The sequence below is a fragment of the Mya arenaria genome, chromosome 3, assembly GCF_026914265.1.
Source record: "Mya arenaria isolate MELC-2E11 chromosome 3, ASM2691426v1".
Classification (NCBI taxonomy): domain Eukaryota; kingdom Metazoa; phylum Mollusca; class Bivalvia; order Myida; family Myidae; genus Mya; species Mya arenaria.
Window position 1 is genome coordinate 27,340,766 of NC_069124.1, and position 22,638 is coordinate 27,363,403.

Here is a 22,638-nt window from a genome sequence, read left to right on the forward strand (position 1 = left end):
TTTACTGGTCATATTTATCTATTTCTAATTTAATGCAAATGAAACAAATTAAAACAAACTTTGAAATAATTCATTTATAAGCAAACATATAAAAATAAGAATTTCTCCCACCTCAGATAAGTAGATCCAATAATTTAACCATGCTAGAAATTCTTATCTTGCCCACGGGCGAAGATAAAATGCCCGTGTGAAACAACTTGAGCGCGCATATCCATGACAACCACGAATTATCGCCTATCCATACGCATTCATTTTCACTACGCACGAAAGAGTTCCAGCAAAAAATACAATTTTACTTAATTTTGTTTAACTGAGGTGGGAGAAAAAGCATCTACCATAGCCGCTCTTGTAAGATAGGTTCATCCCGACCCTCGCGTAGGGTGTTTTGCGGAAACTCGGTAAACCTACGCTCGGGTCGGAATGAACCTATCTTACACTCCCGGCCATGGAAGATACTTATAGTATACATAATGTTATTACTGTGTTACTGTCGTAAAACAAATGAGAAACAACAGTTTTGATAATGTTTAAGTATTTTTACCCGTACAGATGCATCTACAAATAATTTAGTTAAACAACAAAACATGATTTTACATCAATTATCTGAAGAAAGGATGTACCTTTCATAGTGTTAGGACCCCTGTTATGGTACCAAAAAAAGAGCACAACAAGGATTTATCCTACCCAACGACCTATAAACCAGGCCTTAAAATGATTATGAAGTTGTTGTTCTTTTGTAATTCAGATACTAATATTTATAGTCACTTTCTGATTAACAAGCAGATGTTATCCGTAAAATAAAGTTTTGAATATTTCCTGTGTTATGCCCCTATTCATATGTTGGTTCTAATTTTAATTTAAATTGACTTGAATTGAACTATTGGATTAAACTTGTAGGATTCCATTAATATTAATAAAATACTATAAGGCAAATAACGTATTTTCCAATCCTTTCATAAATGATCGCAACCCCGAAATCAAAATAGATTACGCAAAATATCTGAATCGATCTTTATCTGTATTGCCCCTTTAAGATCTTTATAGTTATTTGATATCTGAAATGTGTATTGCTTGTTGAGATAATGCTTCCTTGCCACTGCAGTTTTTTCTCAGTGATACAAATAATAATAACTATTATTATTATTGTTGCAACACATTGATAAGCATTTCAAAAAGTTTGTTGAAGGTTTAATCAAAACTATTTGATAATACAATTTGATAATATTTTAAGTTACCTTAAAAGTAAATTGTCAATATAAGCCAATTTAACAATTTACGGGATATAATAACTCTGCTATGACACCTTAACCCAATAAAAATGAGTTCCATTAACATGTCTTTCATAGTTCCTTTTAAAAGCACGTACGTATAATAACACAAGAGATCGTGTTTTAGGTTTCTCAATAAAAATATTAATATGAGCCTTCTTGAAGTGACCCCGATCAATATTTTCTGATCTTTATTTTCTTCAGGTTGTGACAGACAGAAGTCAGATAAACTAAACATTTTATCTCAACTTTGTTAATAATTTGTGTAATTAATACTATATATATATTTGTATTATTCCAAATGATAAAAGAATGTTTGTTTATACATATACATGAAATGAGATTACCTACTGCAAAATTGATAGTTCTTCTAGCCCCAATAGGTCATAAGGTAATAAGAAAAATAACGGAAGTGTTAGGACCCCTGTTATGGGACCAGAAAAAGGTCACAAAAGAGATTTATCCTACGCAACGACCTATAGCCTAAGCTATAAAATGAATTTAATTGATGCGAGTCCCTACAACTTTGATTATAACTGTCTTTTTGACATAAAATACATGATTTACAGTATGTGCAGTGTATGGTCGATGTTATTCTTGATAACACAGGCATGTAAATAAGATGCAGGACATCGGCCACTAATTTGAAAGTTATTGCTTTGTGTCATGTTTAAACAGTCTCCAACGCCAAAAGAAGTAAAACTATTTCCAAAGGAAATATGCAATTTTGAAACACGATGCTCGAATCTTAGACAAAGTAAAATGTGTAATCCATTCCTACAATATATCCAATAATTATATCACAACCAAATTTCTAACACTTTTAGTACATTTTCATTCTATTCTCTTAAGACAGTCAAGAACTTGCGGATGTAAAAAGTCATATAATATTAAATACTAAGACCGGTCTGGATATTGTGTCGTTAATATCATATATTACATGATTAAGAAAGTTAGTTCTTACTTCTAATTCATTTTTACATACTAAGCCTGGTACACATTTATCAGTACGACTGTTTTAGCATACGTTTTCAGCGTTATCCCCTTATAGTTTAAATAAAGTCATATAATGTATTTTTGAAGTCTATTTAATTACGTATTTTGGTTCACAATGTAGTTTTCATTGAATTCCATTTCTTTGTAAATACTTAACTTATAATATGTAAAATATTATTGAACGCGGCACGAAGGCCCCGCCTAAAGAGATACATGTTTACAGTGTTCTTATCAATCTTACTGTATGTTAGTGTATGTATGAATATATTTAGAAACGGCTTTTGTAAAAACTTTTTGCAATATCGTACCTATTTAAAATCAGTATTTTTTTAGTTCAAGGTCACCAGCTCTTTGTTGCGTTTGATATGCCATGCATGTTTGTTTATGCATGTCCGAAAATAGCTCATTGAGCTAATATTTCTTGTAAGCATAATACCAGACTTTAAACAAAGTTTATTGTATCTTGTATTTCCAATGCGCTAGATTGGAAAATAATCCATACACACTTATGCGAATGGTTCATTTTTTGTAAGGTAAGCCAAGTACTAACTATTTAATTCAGCTTATCATTTGATACAACCATTGGCGATAATGGTACATGTTGACACCATATAAATTAGGTATCATTTAAAATGGTAGTGTATGAAGCTCTGTTAGATGTAAAAATAATGACTGGGGAAGATCATGGATAAAGCTAATGACGTTTCTGGTTAAATTCCCTGTTTTCGAAATAAGACACAGGATCCACTTTTTTCAATCACCATTAAAGACCAGAAGCGTTTGTTTGAACTCGTTGAATGCACCTCAGGTAGCTCACACTTTTTTAACCGGACTTCCCATTTTACACTCTGAATATTATATCAAGGGATTTAATTATAACTCTATAACTTCTAGACATGTTTCGAATTCAGCAAACGATACATTATATCAGCTCCCAGCATATATTTAACTGTAAGCGTCAGGGTACATTTTAACTTAATGCCAAGTGCCAGGATGTGGTCAAGTATGTATTTTCTTTATTAATGATTAAGAATGCTTGTTAAGATAAATGTATTGTTCAAGTTATAATGCAATAATTATGACCAATACATGCAATCAGAAAAAAATGAATATATCAGATATTGATATATTTTCTGCTTATTGAGAGTTTTGCAAACTTTTGGAAAATTACCGGTGTTTAAATCCAGGGTTAGTGCATTGAAAGGAGAAACATGACATAGATTGTTACTGATTAAAGTAATTTAATTTGAACTGTATTTGAAGGAAATATTTGGTTATCATATTAAACGGCTCTTTTACATTATAAAGATTGACCTTTGGCATTGAAATATATAAGGAAAGAACATTATTTCAGTCTTTGTGACGAACGTTTTTGTTTTTGTTTATAAACGTAAAATATATTTCGTTCAAACATTCGTTTTGAAACTTAATTATGTATAACAAAAAAGCGATCAACTCATTGGTAATAAAACGATAGTAGAACAATAATAAATTCGACATAATGTATCAATCTTCTTTTGTTAGTTGCATTTTTAAAAGGTAAAATATAAACCAAAACAACTGTATCGGACAGAATATGTCATGTAATAAACAACTGACTGATCAATTTTTTCCAATGAGTTCAAATATTTTGCATTACATGCAAAAAAAATGAAATTTAACTTAGTATAAACCTTTGCTAAAGTATTTACCCAACAATAATAAAAAATACCTTTCAGTCATACCAAACTGTACATCGTATACTTTAAGAAGGAATTATTATTTGTTTGTTGTAATTTTCTTAAATAATTTATGTTATTCAAGATTTTCTTTTTTTCTAGCGACCGGAAATCGTGTAAATGGAAGTGCATATCAGTCCTTAAACTTCTACAAAAGTTGTTCCGCAGATAAGGCCTTGGATGGCGAGAAGGCGTACTCTAGTGAAGATGAACACTCATGCACATGCAGTGTTACAACAGATGCTAAATTTGACCGATGGTGGGAAATGGATTTTGGATCACTGCATTTGATTGGTTCTATACTAGTCACGGGTCGATCAGGTATATGAGTAGTTCGTTTTATTGGAAAACATGAAAAGAGTATAAAAAAAAATGATACAATGATGCAGATCACCAAAGTAACCGCTATTATTTTTTCTGATTCGACATTTGGGTGTATATTGTACTGGCTTTGTTAAAATGAGAACCAGTTAAAACAGAAACTTACAAAGAAGCTTTATAATGATAATACAATGAAATTTAGAAGGTACAAAAACTACTAGCCTAGAATCCGGCCGAGCAATTTACGATGACTCTTGATCAAGGTGAAAGCCAAACTGACATGAAAAAGAGTATACATGACCTACAAAGCAATACAGACAAATTACGAACAAAACAACACTGATTTACCACATATTCATTGACACATATGTATTAGAATAAGTTAGGGGAACTGCTTTACAAAGGTCAGTGAAACAAGAGTTGACTAGGATTTTAACTTGTTCATAAGCGCTAAGCCTTGAAATTGCTCGAACGTATATTAATCAGCTTATTGGTGCCGTTACCAATTTTAAGACATTTAAGTATACAGTAACATAAATAAAATAAAATAACACAGTAGCTGATTTATGTTAAAGATAAATACAAAAATAATTGTTTTCTACATTACTATTCCTTTAATCATGTGAAGCGTTTTTTTAATAAAATTATTTAGCGTTTGTCATCCTGGAAAAAATAAATGAATTGTATTCGTGTTACCCAAAATGGAAATATTTAACTTTATTTCTATTTTTTTCTCAGACACTACCGTACAGAGTACAAACCTTACTGCGTTTATAAGTAACGAAACAATGGCGACAAATAAAGGTACACAGGTTAACTCATCTCCCGGGATAACTGTTGGATTAGACGTACGCTTGGACCCTCCCCGAGTTGCTCAGTACATTAATATTAAAAAAGAGGATAATGTTGAAGTAATGACCATTTGTGAAGTTGAAGTTTACGAATCAAGTAAGATTTTTTAAAAGAAATGAATCAAGCTTTAAAGCATCTATACATTAGCAGTACGGTAGATATATTCGAATATTATAAAATAAAGCATACCGAACTAGCAATACGGTAGAGAGATTCGAATAAGATAAATGGTAAACATGTAAATTCCTTTGAACATATGCAAATAGTATATATTTAAACACACATTTTATTTATATTAGACTGTACTATGGGATATTTCGGTGACATGTGTTTACGACAGTGCCATTGTGAGAGCCCATGTGATGCACTTACTGGCAACTGCAACGAGTGTGAGCCGGGATGGTATCAACCTAGTTGTGAATCAGGTCAGTTTTGCACCAATGATACAGTACATATATAATTTGTAAATTGCTCTCTGAACCACAATAAGCATTTACTCGTTTTGACTATATACAGAAAATATACATGTATACAGCCTCAATGATTAATAATCTTACCTAATAAAATAGGTAGGGTAGGTAGAAATTTCAGTGTGCCGAAATTATAAGCATTTAACTACGGTGCTGTTTAAAATACAACAATGGTGTTCAACATGTTCAGTTTCTTTTATTTGAAGAGTTAATAGCGATAACGTATTCTACAAGAAATAGGTCTCAAAATATGCATGAATTAATTATAATGAGGTGAACATGAAAGTGGTAAAACTAAAATAATTTTTGACATGGATGCTCCTTAATCCCAAAAAGATTGCAAATATATAAGTACTATACATTTAACACAGATGTTTGATTTAAATAAACTCCTGCTTTGGTGTCAAGTGTTTTGTACAAATTATTGTGACATTTTTCTGCATATTTATCAAAGAAGTCACTCCTTCCAACGATCTAGCATAACATAACTACCAAATACTGCTGCAGTTTAAAAATGTCAGACAATATCGAAACGCTTAAATATTCTGAAGCCTAGAGAAAACAACTCCGATTTTTGGCGGAAATTGATAGGTACGAAACTTATGCCAAAAGAAACACTTAAATGAATAGAGGCAACAAACAACCTGCATTTAACATGCAGATAACAATTACCTTTAAAGACGTGTTTGCTTCAAATGTTTAATTCAAAACAACACATCGAAAGAAGCACAATCAAACCAAAATGCGATATTGTTTATTGGGAATATTTAAATAATCCAACTTTTTACCAGGTGAAGGAATATCCACAAACAAGTTTTGCTATACATTTGCGCCGACGTTTCCAGTTACAGGCTCAAGAATCTGCCTAAAATATACGCATACTCACTTTAGGTATTTTTCCAGAGTACATCATGTAAACATAAAAAGTTTATATTTATCATGAAATATATATACAGGATCAGTCTCGAGTAGTCGTAGTCCAAGCGATATTTCCTACAACCTAAGAAAAGTACAACACAATTGCGATTTGCGAGTGACGCATATATTGTGATGACACGAAACAAGAGTACAAATTGACAAACACAGCTTGAAAATTTATAACGTAAGCAATGATGATTCGCAAAAAAGACAAACTGTATGGCAATAAAAAAGAGATTATCAACGTGGTCGACTCGCCTTCTTTTGGGGGAAACCTCTACGCCGTTTTTCACCAAAAACACAAGACTGTAAATAACCACTTGTTTTGTATAATTATCTTATAATTTATATATTTTTCATATGAAACAATAATCGATTTCTATTATTGCCATACATGTGTAAACTCGTGAAATTAAACCATCATTTCAAACATTGATTTGAATAAGTAATTCGATGTCACCACGAAGAGAGACTTGCTAGAACTAATTTCAAACTAATCCCTATTTCAAATAGATCCCAATTCACTTAACCGTACCAATCGGTTTGTTATACAATGTCCGTAATAACAAAAGTATTCAGCTATACGTTTTAACGCAGAATACAATAATAATAAATTGTGTTACAAATGATGACGAGTGTCTGATTATTTTTATCACAGGCTTTATTCCGGTGAACTAAAAAGACCTACCTGTTTCACATGCGCAAATGATGAGCCTAATACTACAAACTTTTAAAGCAATGCGCAAACTTCGATCATGGGCGTGTGTACCTTTTAAAAAAAATCGAAACGTACGAAAATTTCTAATATTTATTTAAAAACCATTCAGAAGAGATGTAAATAATTTCTTAACATTTAGAGCAAAGACAGTTACTGTTTATCACATGCTTACCCTTGTTTTCCTTGTAATATACCCATTTCGAATATTTTTATCTTACACATGTGTAAGATAACATTTCAGACATTTCTATTGGCTAGACTAATCACACGCGACCTAGATATCCCTCCACATTGTTTGTCAACAAAATTGTTTAAACGCCAACAAATACTTACTCAATAATGAAGCTGTAGATCTTCCGGGAGACAAATGGCTAACGAATCAAAGTGCCAGAAAGCATCTTGTTCAAGACCTTTCTGATAACAATGTTCCGCCAACCAGATAATGCAGATCACTAGTCATAGCTATATCCAGTCAGTCAACAAATACAGCCACATAAGTGACAAACTACACGAGAACATCTTGACAAACACAGGCAATATGCAATCAATGCCATTTGCTTGCCAGTTTAATCAGCTGTCGGTTAGCAAAAACACAAATACGAAATCCGCAGCACATCCCATGACGGCTAGAACATCATGTTCTCTGGATACATTCTTGGTGGAACTTTTTCAACATCAACATCCATGCAGTACAGAGTAAGGCTTCGCCGTAATCATCTGCATGTTGTGTAACTCCATGTACACTAAGAAAACGCTGCAAAATCATCGTAGTAAACGACAGCGAATAACTTTTAAATCCGTGCACACAGCAAAACTTGACAGACCGATGTAGGTCAAATTAACCGCGTAAATGCATGTACTCTCAGTGTGACGTCATCAAACTGTGTACTTCTTGTTTTTTGTTTTTTTAAATTGTTCGTTATTCATGTTGTTGGATATTTTACCTCACATTTTTTTTTATTTGTGATTTGTTAAGCGCTTTATCAGAAATAAAACTTGATAACTGCTAGCTATTTTTGTCATTTTCATTTGGAACTATTTATATGGAGCATCGTTGACATTCACCCTGAGTACTTTGGCTGTCAAAGAATGGGTTCAGAAAGTGAAACAAAATTGGTAATAAAAATACCGTGTTAAGCATGTAATAAAAAAAACCTGACACTCGTTGTCATTTTAAACATGATTTTTTTATTTAACTCATCCATGAAAGTTGTTAGTAAGCTCGCCAGAGGCTCGTTTACTAACAAATGTCATGAACTCGTTTAATAAAATAGATTTTTCGAAATGCGAGGCTAAAGTGTAATGTTGATTTAATCACGAAAACGTGAATATCCTGGATTTATTGCTAACATAAACTCTAAACGTTTAAGTCTAGACATCAAAACCGGTTATATGACGTCTTATTTAAAATCAGAATGTTACGAATAATTCAGTTATGTTTTAAATAATTTCAAGGAGGTATTTCAAGTTTTCCTTTGATGATTGAAATGTGTTTTAAACTTCTTTATTCAAATAAATTACATAAAACAAAATTAGAAAAAAAACGTATGACTAACTGGACTATAACCTATTTGAGCATTGTTTTATTTAATCAAATTGTTCAAAAACATGCTTGATGATATTGTTATATAACGTAAATATTATACAAAACTACTTAATGGTTATACTAAACCGTACGGAAGGTGAAGCACGTGTTACAATTACGCAAATAATAACCTTTTTCTGTCAAATTCTATGATAGCTTGTTTGAAAGGCTATTATGGGAAAAACTGCAGCGAAGCATGTTCACAGAATTGTAAGAGCGAATATTGCGACCCCCAGAATGGCACTTGCGTGCTTGGATGTAATCCTGGATATGATTATAGCAACAGCACAAACTGCTCAATTGGTAAAAGTTTTAATATTTTTAATTAAATTGAAGCATTCCAGTTCAGGAAGGTTGTATTTTCATAGAAAACAAACATGAATATTTGACTAAATCAACTTTGAGAGGGATTAAAACTAGCTTAAAGCACTTTTAAGGAAGTGATAAACTGTTTTTCTTATTTAAATAGTAGTGTTAGAGCAACATAAAGGCTTATAAAAATAGCTTCAATCGATAGAATTGAATAAGTGTTTCAATTGAAGAATGCGAACCTGGATTTTACGATGACTGTACAACGGAGTGTGGGCAATGTGAAGTGCAACCATGTAACAAAACTGATGGCTATTGCACGGGTGGCTGTGCGAAAGGATACACTGGAGATAAATGTGACCAAGGTATTGGATTCTTAGTATTCTATAATATCACTTGTTGTAGCTATTAATTCATAATCTACATATTTCAAAGCACTCTAAATTTCCTTAAATCTAATCAGTATATTTTATTTTATTTTGAGACGGTAAAGCTAGTGTGTTGGTGTCTCCTGAAAAGCATAGTAGTTACACATGAATAACTTTGTCCGGTGACGTCGTCGACGCCCATTGTACCGTCATGGTCTTGTAAACTAAGCGTCTAGCTCTTTAACAAGTTCTTTAAAGGCTATTGATCGGAAAAATAATGTGACACCGAAGACGTGATGCCGAAGCATCGGCAAAAGCAATCCCTATGTATCTGCAATACTTGCAAGAAAACGGTCCCTGATCATTTTAAAATCCTCAACATTGTATGTGATTGAAGTTATGGCCAGTAGACTAACCAAGAGCATCGGCGCTACCATAAAGTGGCAAATTCAACTTGCAGAACTATAGCTAAAGAATGTACGGATAAAATTGTGCAAACGTAGCAAAATCTAGAGTGATTCATGTTTTTTAGATAGTTTCACTGTCATAGAAAATAAATACGTGTTGTTTATATAAAACCGCACATAACATGTAGCATGTGTTACAATCATGTAAATAATGTACCTGTTCTGTCGAATCATATTACAGATTGTTTGAATGGCTATTATGGGAAAAACTGCAGCGAAGCATGTTCACAGAATTGTAAGAACGAAACTTGCGACCCCCAGAATGGCACTTGCGTGCTTGGATGTAATCCTGGATATGATTATAGCAACAGCACAAACTGCTCAATTGGTAAAAGTTTTAATATTTTTAATTAAATTGAAGCATTCCAGTTCAGGAAGGTTGTATTTTCATAGAAAACAAACATGAATATTTGACTAAATCAACTTTGAGAGGGATTAAAACTAGCTTAAAGCGCTTTTAAGGAAGTGATAAACTGTTTTTCTTATTTAAATAATAGTGTTAGAGCAACATAAAGGCTTATAAAAGTAGCTTCAATCGATAGAATTGAATAAGTGTTTCAATTGAAGAATGCGAACCTGGATTTTACGATGACTGTACAACGGAGTGTGGGCAATGTGAAGTGCAACCATGTAACAAAACTGATGGCTATTGCACGAGTGGCTGTGCGAAAGGATACACTGGAGATAAATGTGACCAAGGTATTGGATTCTTGGTATTCTATAATATCACTTGTTGTACCTATTAATTCATAATCTACATATTTCAAGGCACTCTAAATTTCCTTAAATCTAATCAGCATATTTTTTTTTATTTTGAGACGGTAAAGCTAGTGTGTTGGTGTCTCCTGAAAAGCATAGTAGTTACACATGAATAACTTTGTCCGGTGACGTGGTCGACGCCTATTGTACCGTCATGGTCTTGTTAACTAAGCGTCTAGCTCTTTAACAAGTTCTTTTAAGGCTAATGATCGGAAAAATAATGTGACACCGAAGACGTGATGCCGAAACATCGGCAAAAGCAATCCCTATGTATCTGCAATACTTGCAAGAAAACGGTCCCTGATCATTTTAGAATCCTCAACATTGTATGTGATTGAAGTTATGGCCAGTAGACTAACCAAGAGCATCGGCGCTACCATAAAGTGGCAAATTCAACTTGCAGAACTATAGCTAAAGAATGTCCGGATAAAATTGTGCAAACGTAGCAAAATCTAGAGTGATTCATGTTTTTTAGATAGTTTCACTGTCATAGAAAATAAATACGTGTTGTTTATATAAAACCGCACATAACATGTAGCATGTGTTACAATCATGTAAATAATGTACCTGTTCTGTCGAATCATATTACAGATTGTTTGAATGGCTATTATGGGAAAAACTGCAGCGAAGCATGTTCACAGAATTGTAAGAACGAAACTTGCGACCCCCAGAATGGCACTTGCGTGCTTGGATGTAATCCTGGATATGATTATAGCAACAGCACAAACTGCTCAATTGGTAAAAGTTTTAATATTTTTAATTAAATTGAAGCATTCCAGTTCAGGAAGGTTGTATTTTCATAGAAAACAAACATGAATATTTGACTAAATCAACTTTGAGAGGGATTAAAACTAGCTTAAAGCGCTTTTAAGGAAGTGATAAACTGTTTTCTTATTTAAATAATAGTGTTAGAGCAACATAAAGGCTTATAAAAGTAGCTTCAATCGATAGAATTGAATAAGTGTTTCAATTGAAGAATGCGAACCTGGATTTTACGATGACTGTACAACGGAGTGTGGGCAATGTGAAGTGCAACCATGTAACAAAACTGATGGCTATTGCACGAGTGGCTGTGCGAAAGGATACACTGGAGATAAATGTGACCAAGGTATTGGATTCTTGGTATTCTATAATATCACTTGTTGTACCTATTAATTCATAATCTACATATTTCAAGGCACTCTAAATTTCCTTAAATCTAATCAGCATATTTTATTTTATTTTGAGACGGTAAAGCTAGTGTGTTGGTGTCTCCTGAAAAGCATAGTAGTTACACATGAATAACTTTGTCCGGTGACGTCGTCGACGCCCATTGTACCGTCATGGTCTTGTAAACTAAGCGTCTAGCTCTTTAACAAGTTCTTTAAAGGCTAATGATCGGAAAAATAATGTGACACCGAAGACGTGATGCCGAAACATCGGCAAAAGCAATCCCTATGTATCTGCAATACTTGCAAGAAAACGGTCCCTGATCATTTTAGAATCCTCAACATTGTATGTGATTGAAGTTATGGCCAGTAGACTAACCAAGAGCATCGGCGCTACCATAAAGTGGCAAATTCAACTTGCAGAACTATAGCTAAAGAATGTACGGATAAAATTGTGCAAACGTAGCAAAATCTAGAGTGATTCATGTTTTTTAGATAGTTTCACTGTCATAGAAAATAAATACGTGTTGTTTATATAAAACCGCACATAACATGTAGCATGTGTTACAATCATGTAAATAATGTACCTGTTCTGTCGAATCATATTACAGATTGTTTGAATGGCTATTATGGGAAAAACTGCAGCGAAGCATGTTCACAGAATTGTAAGAACGAAACTTGCGACCCCCAGAATGGCACTTGCGTGCTTGGATGTAATCCTGGATATGATTATAGCAACAGCACAAACTGCTCAATTGGTAAAAGTTTTAATATTTTTAATTAAATTGAAGCATTCCAGTTCAGGAAGGTTGTATTTTCATAGAAAACAAACATGAATATTTGACTAAATCAACTTTGAGAGGGATTAAAACTAGCTTAAAGCGCTTTTAAGGAAGTGATAAACTGTTTTTCTTATTTAAATAATAGTGTTAGAGCAACATAAAGGCTTATAAAAGTAGCTTCAATCGATAGAATTGAATAAGTGTTTCAATTGAAGAATGCGAACCTGGATTTTACGATGACTGTACAACGGAGTGTGGGCAATGTGAAGCGCAACCATGTAACAAAACTGATGGCTATTGCACGGGTGGCTGTGCGAAAGGATACACTGGAGATAAATGTGACCAAGGTATTGGATTCTTGGTATTCTATAATATCACTTGTTGTAGCTATTAATTCATAATCTACATATTTCAAAGCACTCTAAATTTCCTTAAATCTAATCAGTATATTTTATTTTATTTTGAGACGGTAAAGCTAGTGTGTTGGTGTCTCCTGAAAAGCATAGTAGTTACACATGAATAACTTTGTCCGGTGACGTGGTCGACGCCTATTGTACCGTCATGGTCTTGTTAACTTAGCGTCTAGCTCTTTAACAAGTTCTTTAAAGGCTATTGATCGGAAACATAATGTGACACCGAAGACGTGATGCCGAAGCATCGGCAAAAGCAATCCCTATGTATCCGCAATACTTGCAAGAAAACGGTCCCTGATCATTTTAGAATCCCCAACATTGTATGTGATTGAAGTTATGGTCAGTAGACTAACCAAGAGCATCGGCGCTACCATAAAGTGGCAAATTCAACTTGCAGAACTATAGCTAAAGAATGTACGGATAAAATTGTGAAAACGTAGCAAAATCTAGAGTGATTCATGTTTTTTAGATAGTTTCACTGTCATAGAAAATAAAAATGGTATGGTTATATTTAACCGCACATAAGATGTAGCATGTGTTACAATTATTTACATAGTAAAATTATTCTGTTGAATTATATTACAGATTGTTTGAATGGCTATTATGGGAACAACTGCAGTAAAGAATGTTCACAGAATTGTAAGAACGAAACTTGCGACCCCCAGAATGGCACTTGCGTGCTTGGATGTAATCCTGGATATGATTATAGCAACAGCACAAACTGCTCAATTGGTAAAATTTTTAACAGTTTTAATTTAACTTGAGCATTTCAGTTCATTTGAAAATTTGACTAAATCAACTTTGAGAGGGATTATAACTATTCAAAACACTTTTAAGAAGTGATAAACTACTTTTGTTATTAAGGTAGTAGATAAAGAGCTAACTGTATTAATTGACTAGAGATTTATTCCGCAATAGAGATATTCATTTTGTAAGTTCTTAATATGTATAACGTTAAAGCTTATAAAAAATATCTTCAATCGATAAAATCGAATAAGTGTTTCAATTGAAGAATGCGAACCTGGATTTTACGATGATTGTAAAACGGAGTGTGGGCAATGTGAAGTGCAACCATGTAACATATCTGATGGCTATTGTACTGGGGGCTGTGCAGAAGGATACACTGGAGATAATTGTGACAAAGGTATGCGAATCTGGGTAATCTATACTATCACTTGTTGTAGCTATTAATTCATAATCTACATATTTCAAAGCACTCTAAATTTCCTTAAATCTAATCAGTAGATGTTATTAGATTTGAGACGGTAAAGCTAGTAGTTTGGTGTCTCCAGCAAAACATGGTCCATAAAAAGAAATGACTTTGACCGGTGTCCTTGTCTATGCCCTTGTTGCCGTCGTACTCCTGTTAACTAAGCGTATAGTTCTTTAACAAGTTCTTTAAAGGCTATTGATCGGGAAAACAAATGTGACGCCGAAGCCGTGATGCCGAAACATCGGCAAAAGTTATCCCTATGTATCTGCAATATTTGGCAAGAAAATGGTCCCTGATCATTTTAGAGTCCTCAACATTGTATGCGATTGAAGTTATGGTCAGTAGATTAACCAAGAGCTTCAGCGCTACCAAAAAGTGGCAAATTCAATTTGCAGAACTATGGTTAAAGAATGTAAGGATATAAATTGTGAAAGCGTAGCAAAATCTAGGCTGATTTATGTTTTTTAGATTGTTTCACTGCCATAGAAATTAATACGTTATAGTTTTAATAAACTGCACATACATGTGTTACAATTATGTAAATTATTAAATTGTTCTGTCCAAATGTATTACAGATTGTTTAAAAGGCTATTATGGGAAAAATTGCAGCGAAGCATGTCCACAGAATTGTAAGAACAAATCTTGTGACCCCCAGAATGGGTCTTGCGTGCTTGGATGTAATCCTGGATATGATTATAAAAACAGCACAAACTGCTCAATTGGTAAGTGTTTTAATAGATTTAATTTAACTTAAGCATTCAACTTCGCATTAACATTTGACTAATATTTATGTGAAAATCTATAGAAACAATCTCAGTAGCAAAATGTTTAAACATTTAAACCGGAATTATGTTTGAAATTTTTGCTGCTGAGGTTGCTTATGTAGTTTTTCTCGTAAGTATAAACCCTGTTTAATGGCACTGGGTAAACGGCAAAGACATAGAACACAATAACAAAAACAAATCACAAACAAGAAACTTTGAAGAACAGCACAAAACTCCAAAAACAGCATAGAGCATACATACTGTATATAAAAAACTAGGGTATGTTTATCAAGGATTCTTAGTTACCGCCTTATCATCTTTGAAAGTGATTATAACTAGTTAAATGCACTTTTAATGAAGTGATAAAATATTTGTGTTATTTTGATAGTAGTTAAAGAGGTAGTTGTATTATCAAAAAGTGACTCTTCAAACATATAGATTTTTTCCGCGAAAAGGAACATTGTTTTTGTACGTTCTAAAGAAGAATAACGGAAAAAAAGCTTATAAAAAATATAGTCAATCGATAAAAGCAATTAAATGTTTCAATTGAAGAATGCGAACCCGGATTTTACGATAATTGTACAACGAGGTGTGGGAAATGTGAAGTGCAACCATGTAACAAAACTGATGGCTATTGCACGGGTGGCTGTGCAGAAGGATACACTGGAGATACATGTGACCAAGGTATTGGATTCTGGGTATTCTATACCATCACTTGTTGTATCTAATAATTCATAATCTACATATTTTAAAGAACTAGAATTACCCTTAAATCTGATGAGTAGATCTGATTGGATTTGAGTCGGTATAGCTAGTATTGTGGTGTCTCCTGCGAAGTAGGATAGATTAAAAGAAGTGACTTTGATCGGTGTCGTCGTCGACGCCCATGGTACCGTAATGGTCTTGTTAACTAAGCGTTTAGCTCAATAGCAGGTTCCTTAAAAGTATCAAAATCAAGGTTGATTCATGTGTGTTTTTTATCAGATTATTTCACACGCGTACAAAAAAATATGTGATGGTTATATTGAACCGCACACAAGGTGTAACATGTGTTACAATTATGTAAATAATGAACCTGTTATGTCCAATCTAATGACAGATTGTTTGAAAGGCTATTATGGGAAAAACTGCAGCAAAGAATGCTCACAGAATTGTAAGTACGAAACTTGCGACCGGAAGAATGGTTCTTGCGTGCTCGGGTGTAATCCAGGATTTGATAATAGAAACAGCACACATTGCTCAATCGGTAAGAGTTTCAATAGTTTTAATTAAGCTTTAGAACTTCAGTTTGCATGAACCTTTGACGAGATCAACTTTGAGAGGGATTATAACTAGTTAAAAGCACGTTTAAAAAAGTTATAAACCATGTTATGTTATTAAAGTAGGAGTTGAAGAGCTAGCTTTATGAAATGACTTTTCAAACTTAGAGATTTATTACGGGAAAGAGATGTTGTATTTGTACGTTCTAAAGAAGAATAACGTTCAAGCTTATAAAAATATCATCAATTGACAAAATTGAATAAGTGTTTCAATTGAAGAATGCGAACCTGGATTTTACGATGACTGTACAACGGAGTGTGGGCAATGTGAAGTGCAACCATGTAACAAAACTGATGGCTATTGCACGGGTGGCTGTGCAGAAGGATACACTGGAGATAAATGTGACCAAGGTATTTTAATCTGCGTATTCTATACTATCACTTATTGTACCTATTAATTCACAATTTACATAGTTCAAAGCACTTTAAATTTCCTTTAATCTGATCAGTAGATGTGATTTGGTAAAGCTAGTCTCCTGCGAAATATGGTAGGCATGAAGAAATGACTTTGATCGATGTCGTCGTCGACGCCCATGGCACCGTCGTGGTATTGTTAACTAAGCATATATCACTATAACAGGCTCCTAAAATGTTATTGATCGGATATTAAAATGTGATTCCGAACAAATGACGCCGAACACATAAGCATCTGCCAAAGTAATCCCTATATATCTGCAATACTTTTTTACTTTCTGATATGTCTTAATAAAAGTAATTTCTAATCTGAAGATAATCACTTTGCTTTTTAAGAAAAGAAAAAAAAAACACAATTGTTATCATTATTATCACAAGATGAGTCTGTATGGTTATATATAAACCATTTTAAAGTCAGTGAGTTCTGTGTTGTTTTATGATAACTTTCCACTTAAGTCATTTATATCTGTTAAGTCACAACATTCCATTGAGTTTAAAATTTTAATGTGCCGACTGTTTTTAATCGGTGTTGAACAGCTTATTATAGATATTTCTGATGTATTATTATTATTATAATTATACATTCATAAGGCTACCTTGCATTTTAATTAGAACCCATGATTAAAGAAATGATTTAATGATTTACAAGAATAATCTAAAAACTCATTCTGAATTGACTTCAATTTTATGATAAACTGCAACAGCTTTAATTACAAAACATCATCTCTTATGTGATCTTTGACTGGTAAGCACACACTGATGGGCACTGATTATTTTTTATTGAGCGTCGGGATTATATACTTCTGTACGGATGAGCCTATTATGAATATGACTAAAACGGGTATAGCTACTAGGCCAAACTTCAATTCAACAGAATGTCTGGTTAATTAACACCGTATGCGTGTATCACAACAATATTGAAGAATACGGCAGCAAAGCATTTGCAACTCTTTACCAAAAAATTCCAAAAATAATGTAGCTTTTCTTAATTTATTATATAATAGAAGTGCTAGGTGTGTGTACGCTACAAGTTGATGTCAATAAAATCATCTTTAACTTGAATATTGAAGAAACCGGCTATCTATTAATATATAGCTATGCTATTGGGGGACGGGGGTGGGGTTCTGAAAATATGTGGAAATCAGTCAGAAGCATGCTTGACCATCAAGTAAGACCTACTTGATTTGAAACAATAACGCAGAACAGAAACATTATTATAACCAGCAAAAAAAACCCACAATAAGCTACACGAAATTGAGCGGGCGCATGAAAATAAAATACAACTTATTATTTAGTTTTAAAACAGGAACGGGTAACACATTTTTTTCCAAACAAATAATACTTAGAATAAATACTCTGAACAATCGTCTCCTCTGATTTTAATTTCTAATTTTCAAATGCTGTTAAAACGTATACATTTATTGTTTAAAAACATTTGCGCGTGATTTAAAATAGCATTGCTTCGCCAATAATGAAGAAAATTTATCATCTATCACGTGCCTTGTTATTGTCAAACGCACGGAGTTGTGCGTATTCACTTCAAAACAAGCTTGCCGTACTAAAACACCTGCGTAAGCTCCCAAGTATCAGGTGGAAAAACATGTCTATTTTTCAAGGCCACAGAATCAATTGTATTACTGATATATATTTTCATCGCGATAATTGTTATAACTCAAATCTATAGAATAAGAATTTCTAAACGTCTTCCAATTCTTCTTTTTATTTATACACAATATAATTATAATCTACAAGAACTATTAATTATCATACTGCTTTATATAAATGGCAGCGATAACTTGCATAGAAATGATATTAAACTTGATGACTACTTATCACTAGTTGTATGACAAAATATGACTTTTCTAAATACAATTATCTACATGCTCAAACACAATATTACCTACAAGCTTGAGATTTTACAAACACTTCTTGCTTACTTTACACTGACATTTCTACAATATGCACAAATACTTCTCACTTTCCTTTTCTCTTCTTAAAACATAAAATTTTAGTGACTGATACCTAACCATAAACTCCAAATTTAAAAAGGACCGTCTATTTTGTATCGATCAATTAGTCTTTTGTTTCGATATAAAATACTGCCGTCAAGCCCTTTCTGTACTTCGTTTTTTACAGGTCAGTTGCATTGTAGATAATAATTTTTAATATTTCTTGAAATGCAAACCATCAGATACCCTGCGAATGTTTTGGAAACATGTCTAAAACGAAGCAAATGCAGTTCAACAGCAAACCAAGTTTAAAGTACACTGATACAAACATTATCTTCAGTTGTTGAACAAAATCGGATTATCTGTTCAAGGTATCTACGACTTTGACATTTAAGTTCACTAGCAAACCAAGTTAGAGGTACCCGAGACTTTGACCATTAAGTTTGAGGTTTCTAGCTAGGCCTAAGCGTTTTTCAATTATTGTTAAGAAACTGCCTATTTTCAGCTTACGATCACATCGACCTTGATGTTTGACCTACTGACCTCGTAAGCGATCGGTTTATCTGCTGGTCATGACCAACCTGCCTACAAAGTTTGAGGTCACAGAGCCATAGCGTTCTTCATAATATATCAATCGGAAACCGACTTTCAGCTTAAGGTCAACACGAATTTGACCTTTGATCCACTGACTTCAAAATATATCTTGCCTCATCTGCTGGTCGGTCATGATCATGAGTTCCCTGTGCATAACAGTTGTTCTTCAGATATTAAATGTAAACCGATTTTCAACTGAAGGTCACCATGATCTTGACCTTTGACACACTGACATCAAAATCAATTTGCTAAAATGGTCATAAACTACCTACCTAGAAAATATATGAATCCTCAGGTTTAGCGTTCTTAATATATTGATCGTAAACCGATTTTCAGCTGAAGGTTATCTTAAGGTTACTACGACATTGACTTTTAACCAACTGACATAAAAATTAAAAGACATTATCTGCTGGTCATAACGAACCTGCATGCAAGGTTCAAGAACCCTTGGTCAAAGCGTTTTTCAGATATCGATCGAAAACCTTATGGACTGACGGATATATAAACAGACGATCAAATAACTATATAACACCCATTATCAAGAGTTGTAACACTAACGATAATAAATTTAAGGTTTAAATGTTTATGAGTTAAGTTTAAAAAAAAGTGGAACAGGGAAATGTTCATAAGGAGAATGATAATAAAGTAGGAGTATAAGTGTGAAATAAAATCGAAGTATTGTTTTTACAAATTTAATGGCAGTTATTATCAAAAAAGAGCATTTAAGATTTTGAGATAAAATTCAAATGATTGTAAATTACACAAATAGCAAGAATAGAACGGTCCTAATAAACGAACTTCAGTGTATTGTGAGAAATGTAAAAAGAATAACAGGGCCCGTATTACAAAAATCGTATTGAGTAAGTTTTAAATATTTTTAAATAATTCTTCTACGAATTTTAGGCTCTCAAATCTCACCACTTAAACATGATGTGTCCCTATCGTGCATGTCCAATTTATAAGAGATAAACCCTGATCCACAAAATGGATACTTGCAAACTATGTAAATTATTTCGTACTAGAACGGCATTAAATCGAAACCATTGTAATAGATTGTCATTGGTTAGAACTACGTAAAATGCTTATGCGTTTTCTATTTGGCACACTTATTAAACTTCCAAACTAAAAAGCTAATGTAATTGACCGAATAAATACCCTCTTTACAAACTTAAACCGGTATAGAGACATAATATTCCGGTATAGAGACATAATATTACAGGATATATCAACTGGCGTCTGGTTAACAATATGTATGTCAACACATCAATTTGTCGCAGATGTAAATGGACTGTTCTCATACCGAATTATCTCAACCGCTTATTGACCTTCATGTATTCAAAGTCTCATTTTCGGTAATCCTTTCGGAAAGTGGTGCTGTTGATTCGTTTTAAAATTAGCTAGAGCGTATACTGCATTCTTCGTTTCAATAAGATAACACAAGGCGACCTTTCAAAACTCAGAGGACTTCTTGGATATATGTTTCGAATAGGATATTGATTTTTTTTTCTTTAAAAAATTGCCAAATAGATGGTGTCCCTTCGCAAAATGTATACACGATCCGTAAACACGTACCTCATTTTCTTAAATTCAAGTTTAATTTGGTTTAATAAGCACATCTTGAACCATTTATTGATCAGTAGAAGACGAGTCAACTGATAACCTTATTTTGGACTTAAACTCCTCTTAAATATAATGTTGTATTTTGATTGGATTAGGTTTGTGGTAATGCTAATATGTATGCCCCCTTTTAATATGTTGTATTATAGGACCCTCGGTACTTATAGATAGCTTTTATACAAAAAAAAGTAATTGTGACTATTGAGTAATCAAAGTTTTTATGGTTATTATTATTTGGTATCCTCGATGACTGTTATTTTCAATGACACTTCAGTTCGGTATTTTTGTAAATCAGCATTGAGAATAACATCATATGTTTTAGCCCTTACTGACGGTCACAGAGATCAAAAAGCTTCTAACGCCGGTGCAATTGCTGGAGGTGTAATCGGATCTCTTTGTGGTGTCGCTGCCATAGTTGGTGTGACATTTTTCATTTACAGAAGAATACCTCGGTAAGCCATGGTCAATCTGATTATGTTCTGTAATTACTGAGTTTTACTTACGATTCAATTCAACTTTTTAAATAACGACGACTGATATTCCACGAGTATGTGTTTATTGTTTCAGAAAGCCGCAATTAAGTACAACTTACGAAAACGTGAAGTTTGATACACCAATGCAAACCATTTCACAATCTTCAAAGCGCAGTCCTGCAAAACCATCAGAAAGTTAGTCAATATTAATATTGAATTTAAACGAGATTGGCACGATTTACCACATACTGTTCCATGTTAGAGAATAAAACAAAACAAACATATTTCAGCTGAACGCACCACGGACACGGATGTAAATTACTATGTGTTTGAAAATAACATACCTGGCATACAGATTCACAATCTTTGGGATTACATCAGGGAGAATAAGAAAAAAAGAGGCCAACACTTCAATGACGAGTTTATAGTAAGCTATAAAATCGCGTTTTAATTGTGCTGTATGTAGTCATGTCGTTTGTTTAATTCAGTTGTAATATGTATTATCATTAGGATAAATCATATCATGCATACGAGAGTGTGTAAGATTGTTCTATATTTTTGGTCCATCGTTATAAAAAATGTTATTATCAAGTTGGTAGTCTGTATAATACTATAATGGTAAAGGGTGACTTACAGTCCTAATAAGTTATATGTATTGTGGCAATTTAGAAAGTACTACATATCTATAAAAAAAAAGCTTTTTACTAAAATATAAAAAGATAAACTTTGGGTTATGTGATTGTGAGAAATATACACAAAATGTGTAACATTAAATATAGGATGCGTAGTATAGTTGCTGTAAAGCTTAGTGTGTATGTGAGAGAGAACGCGCGCGAATGTGTGTTGTGTGTGTGGGGTGTGTGTGTGTGTGTGTGTGTGTGTGTGTGTGTGTGCGTGTGCGCGCGTGTGTGTGTACGTGTGTGTGTGCGTGCGTGTGCGCGTGAGCGTGTGTGTGCGTGCGTTTGTGTGTGTGTGCGTGTGCGTGTTGAAGTAGTGATAATAAATTTCTGTTTTGTCTAGGATGATTGTTTCAAGTGTTAACATCTTGGCATGTGGCATCGTTTGACATATTAAAACAAATCAGAAAGCACAAGCCTAGATAACAAATAATTGTCGAGGATATTCATAAATAACAAATCCTCCATTTCCGGCCCACAGAAGCTTCCAACAGGGCTTGTTCATAAACACGAAGTGGCTGGAAGG

At 33.4% G+C, this 22,638-nt stretch overlaps 1 protein-coding gene across 1 annotated transcript in view; it reads left to right on the forward strand.

Moving 5' to 3' along the window:
- The window catches only part of LOC128225911 (protein draper-like), a 61,469-nt gene extending 40,122 nt beyond the window's left edge, over positions 1–21,347 (forward strand). The window contains exons 4-16 of the mRNA XM_052935808.1: positions 9,003–9,149; positions 9,389–9,520; positions 10,172–10,318; positions 10,558–10,689; positions 11,341–11,487; positions 11,726–11,857; positions 12,509–12,655; positions 12,895–13,026; positions 13,678–13,824; positions 14,915–15,027; positions 15,622–15,753; positions 16,608–16,739; positions 21,285–21,347. Of these exons, the coding sequence (XP_052791768.1) occupies positions 9,003–9,149; positions 9,389–9,520; positions 10,172–10,318; positions 10,558–10,689; positions 11,341–11,487; positions 11,726–11,857; positions 12,509–12,655; positions 12,895–13,026; positions 13,678–13,824; positions 14,915–15,027; positions 15,622–15,753; positions 16,608–16,739; positions 21,285–21,347 (1,703 nt within the window). The remainder of the gene's footprint in view (positions 1–9,002; positions 9,150–9,388; positions 9,521–10,171; positions 10,319–10,557; positions 10,690–11,340; positions 11,488–11,725; positions 11,858–12,508; positions 12,656–12,894; positions 13,027–13,677; positions 13,825–14,914; positions 15,028–15,621; positions 15,754–16,607; positions 16,740–21,284) is intronic.
- The last annotated feature ends 1,291 nt before the right edge of the window (positions 21,348–22,638 follow it).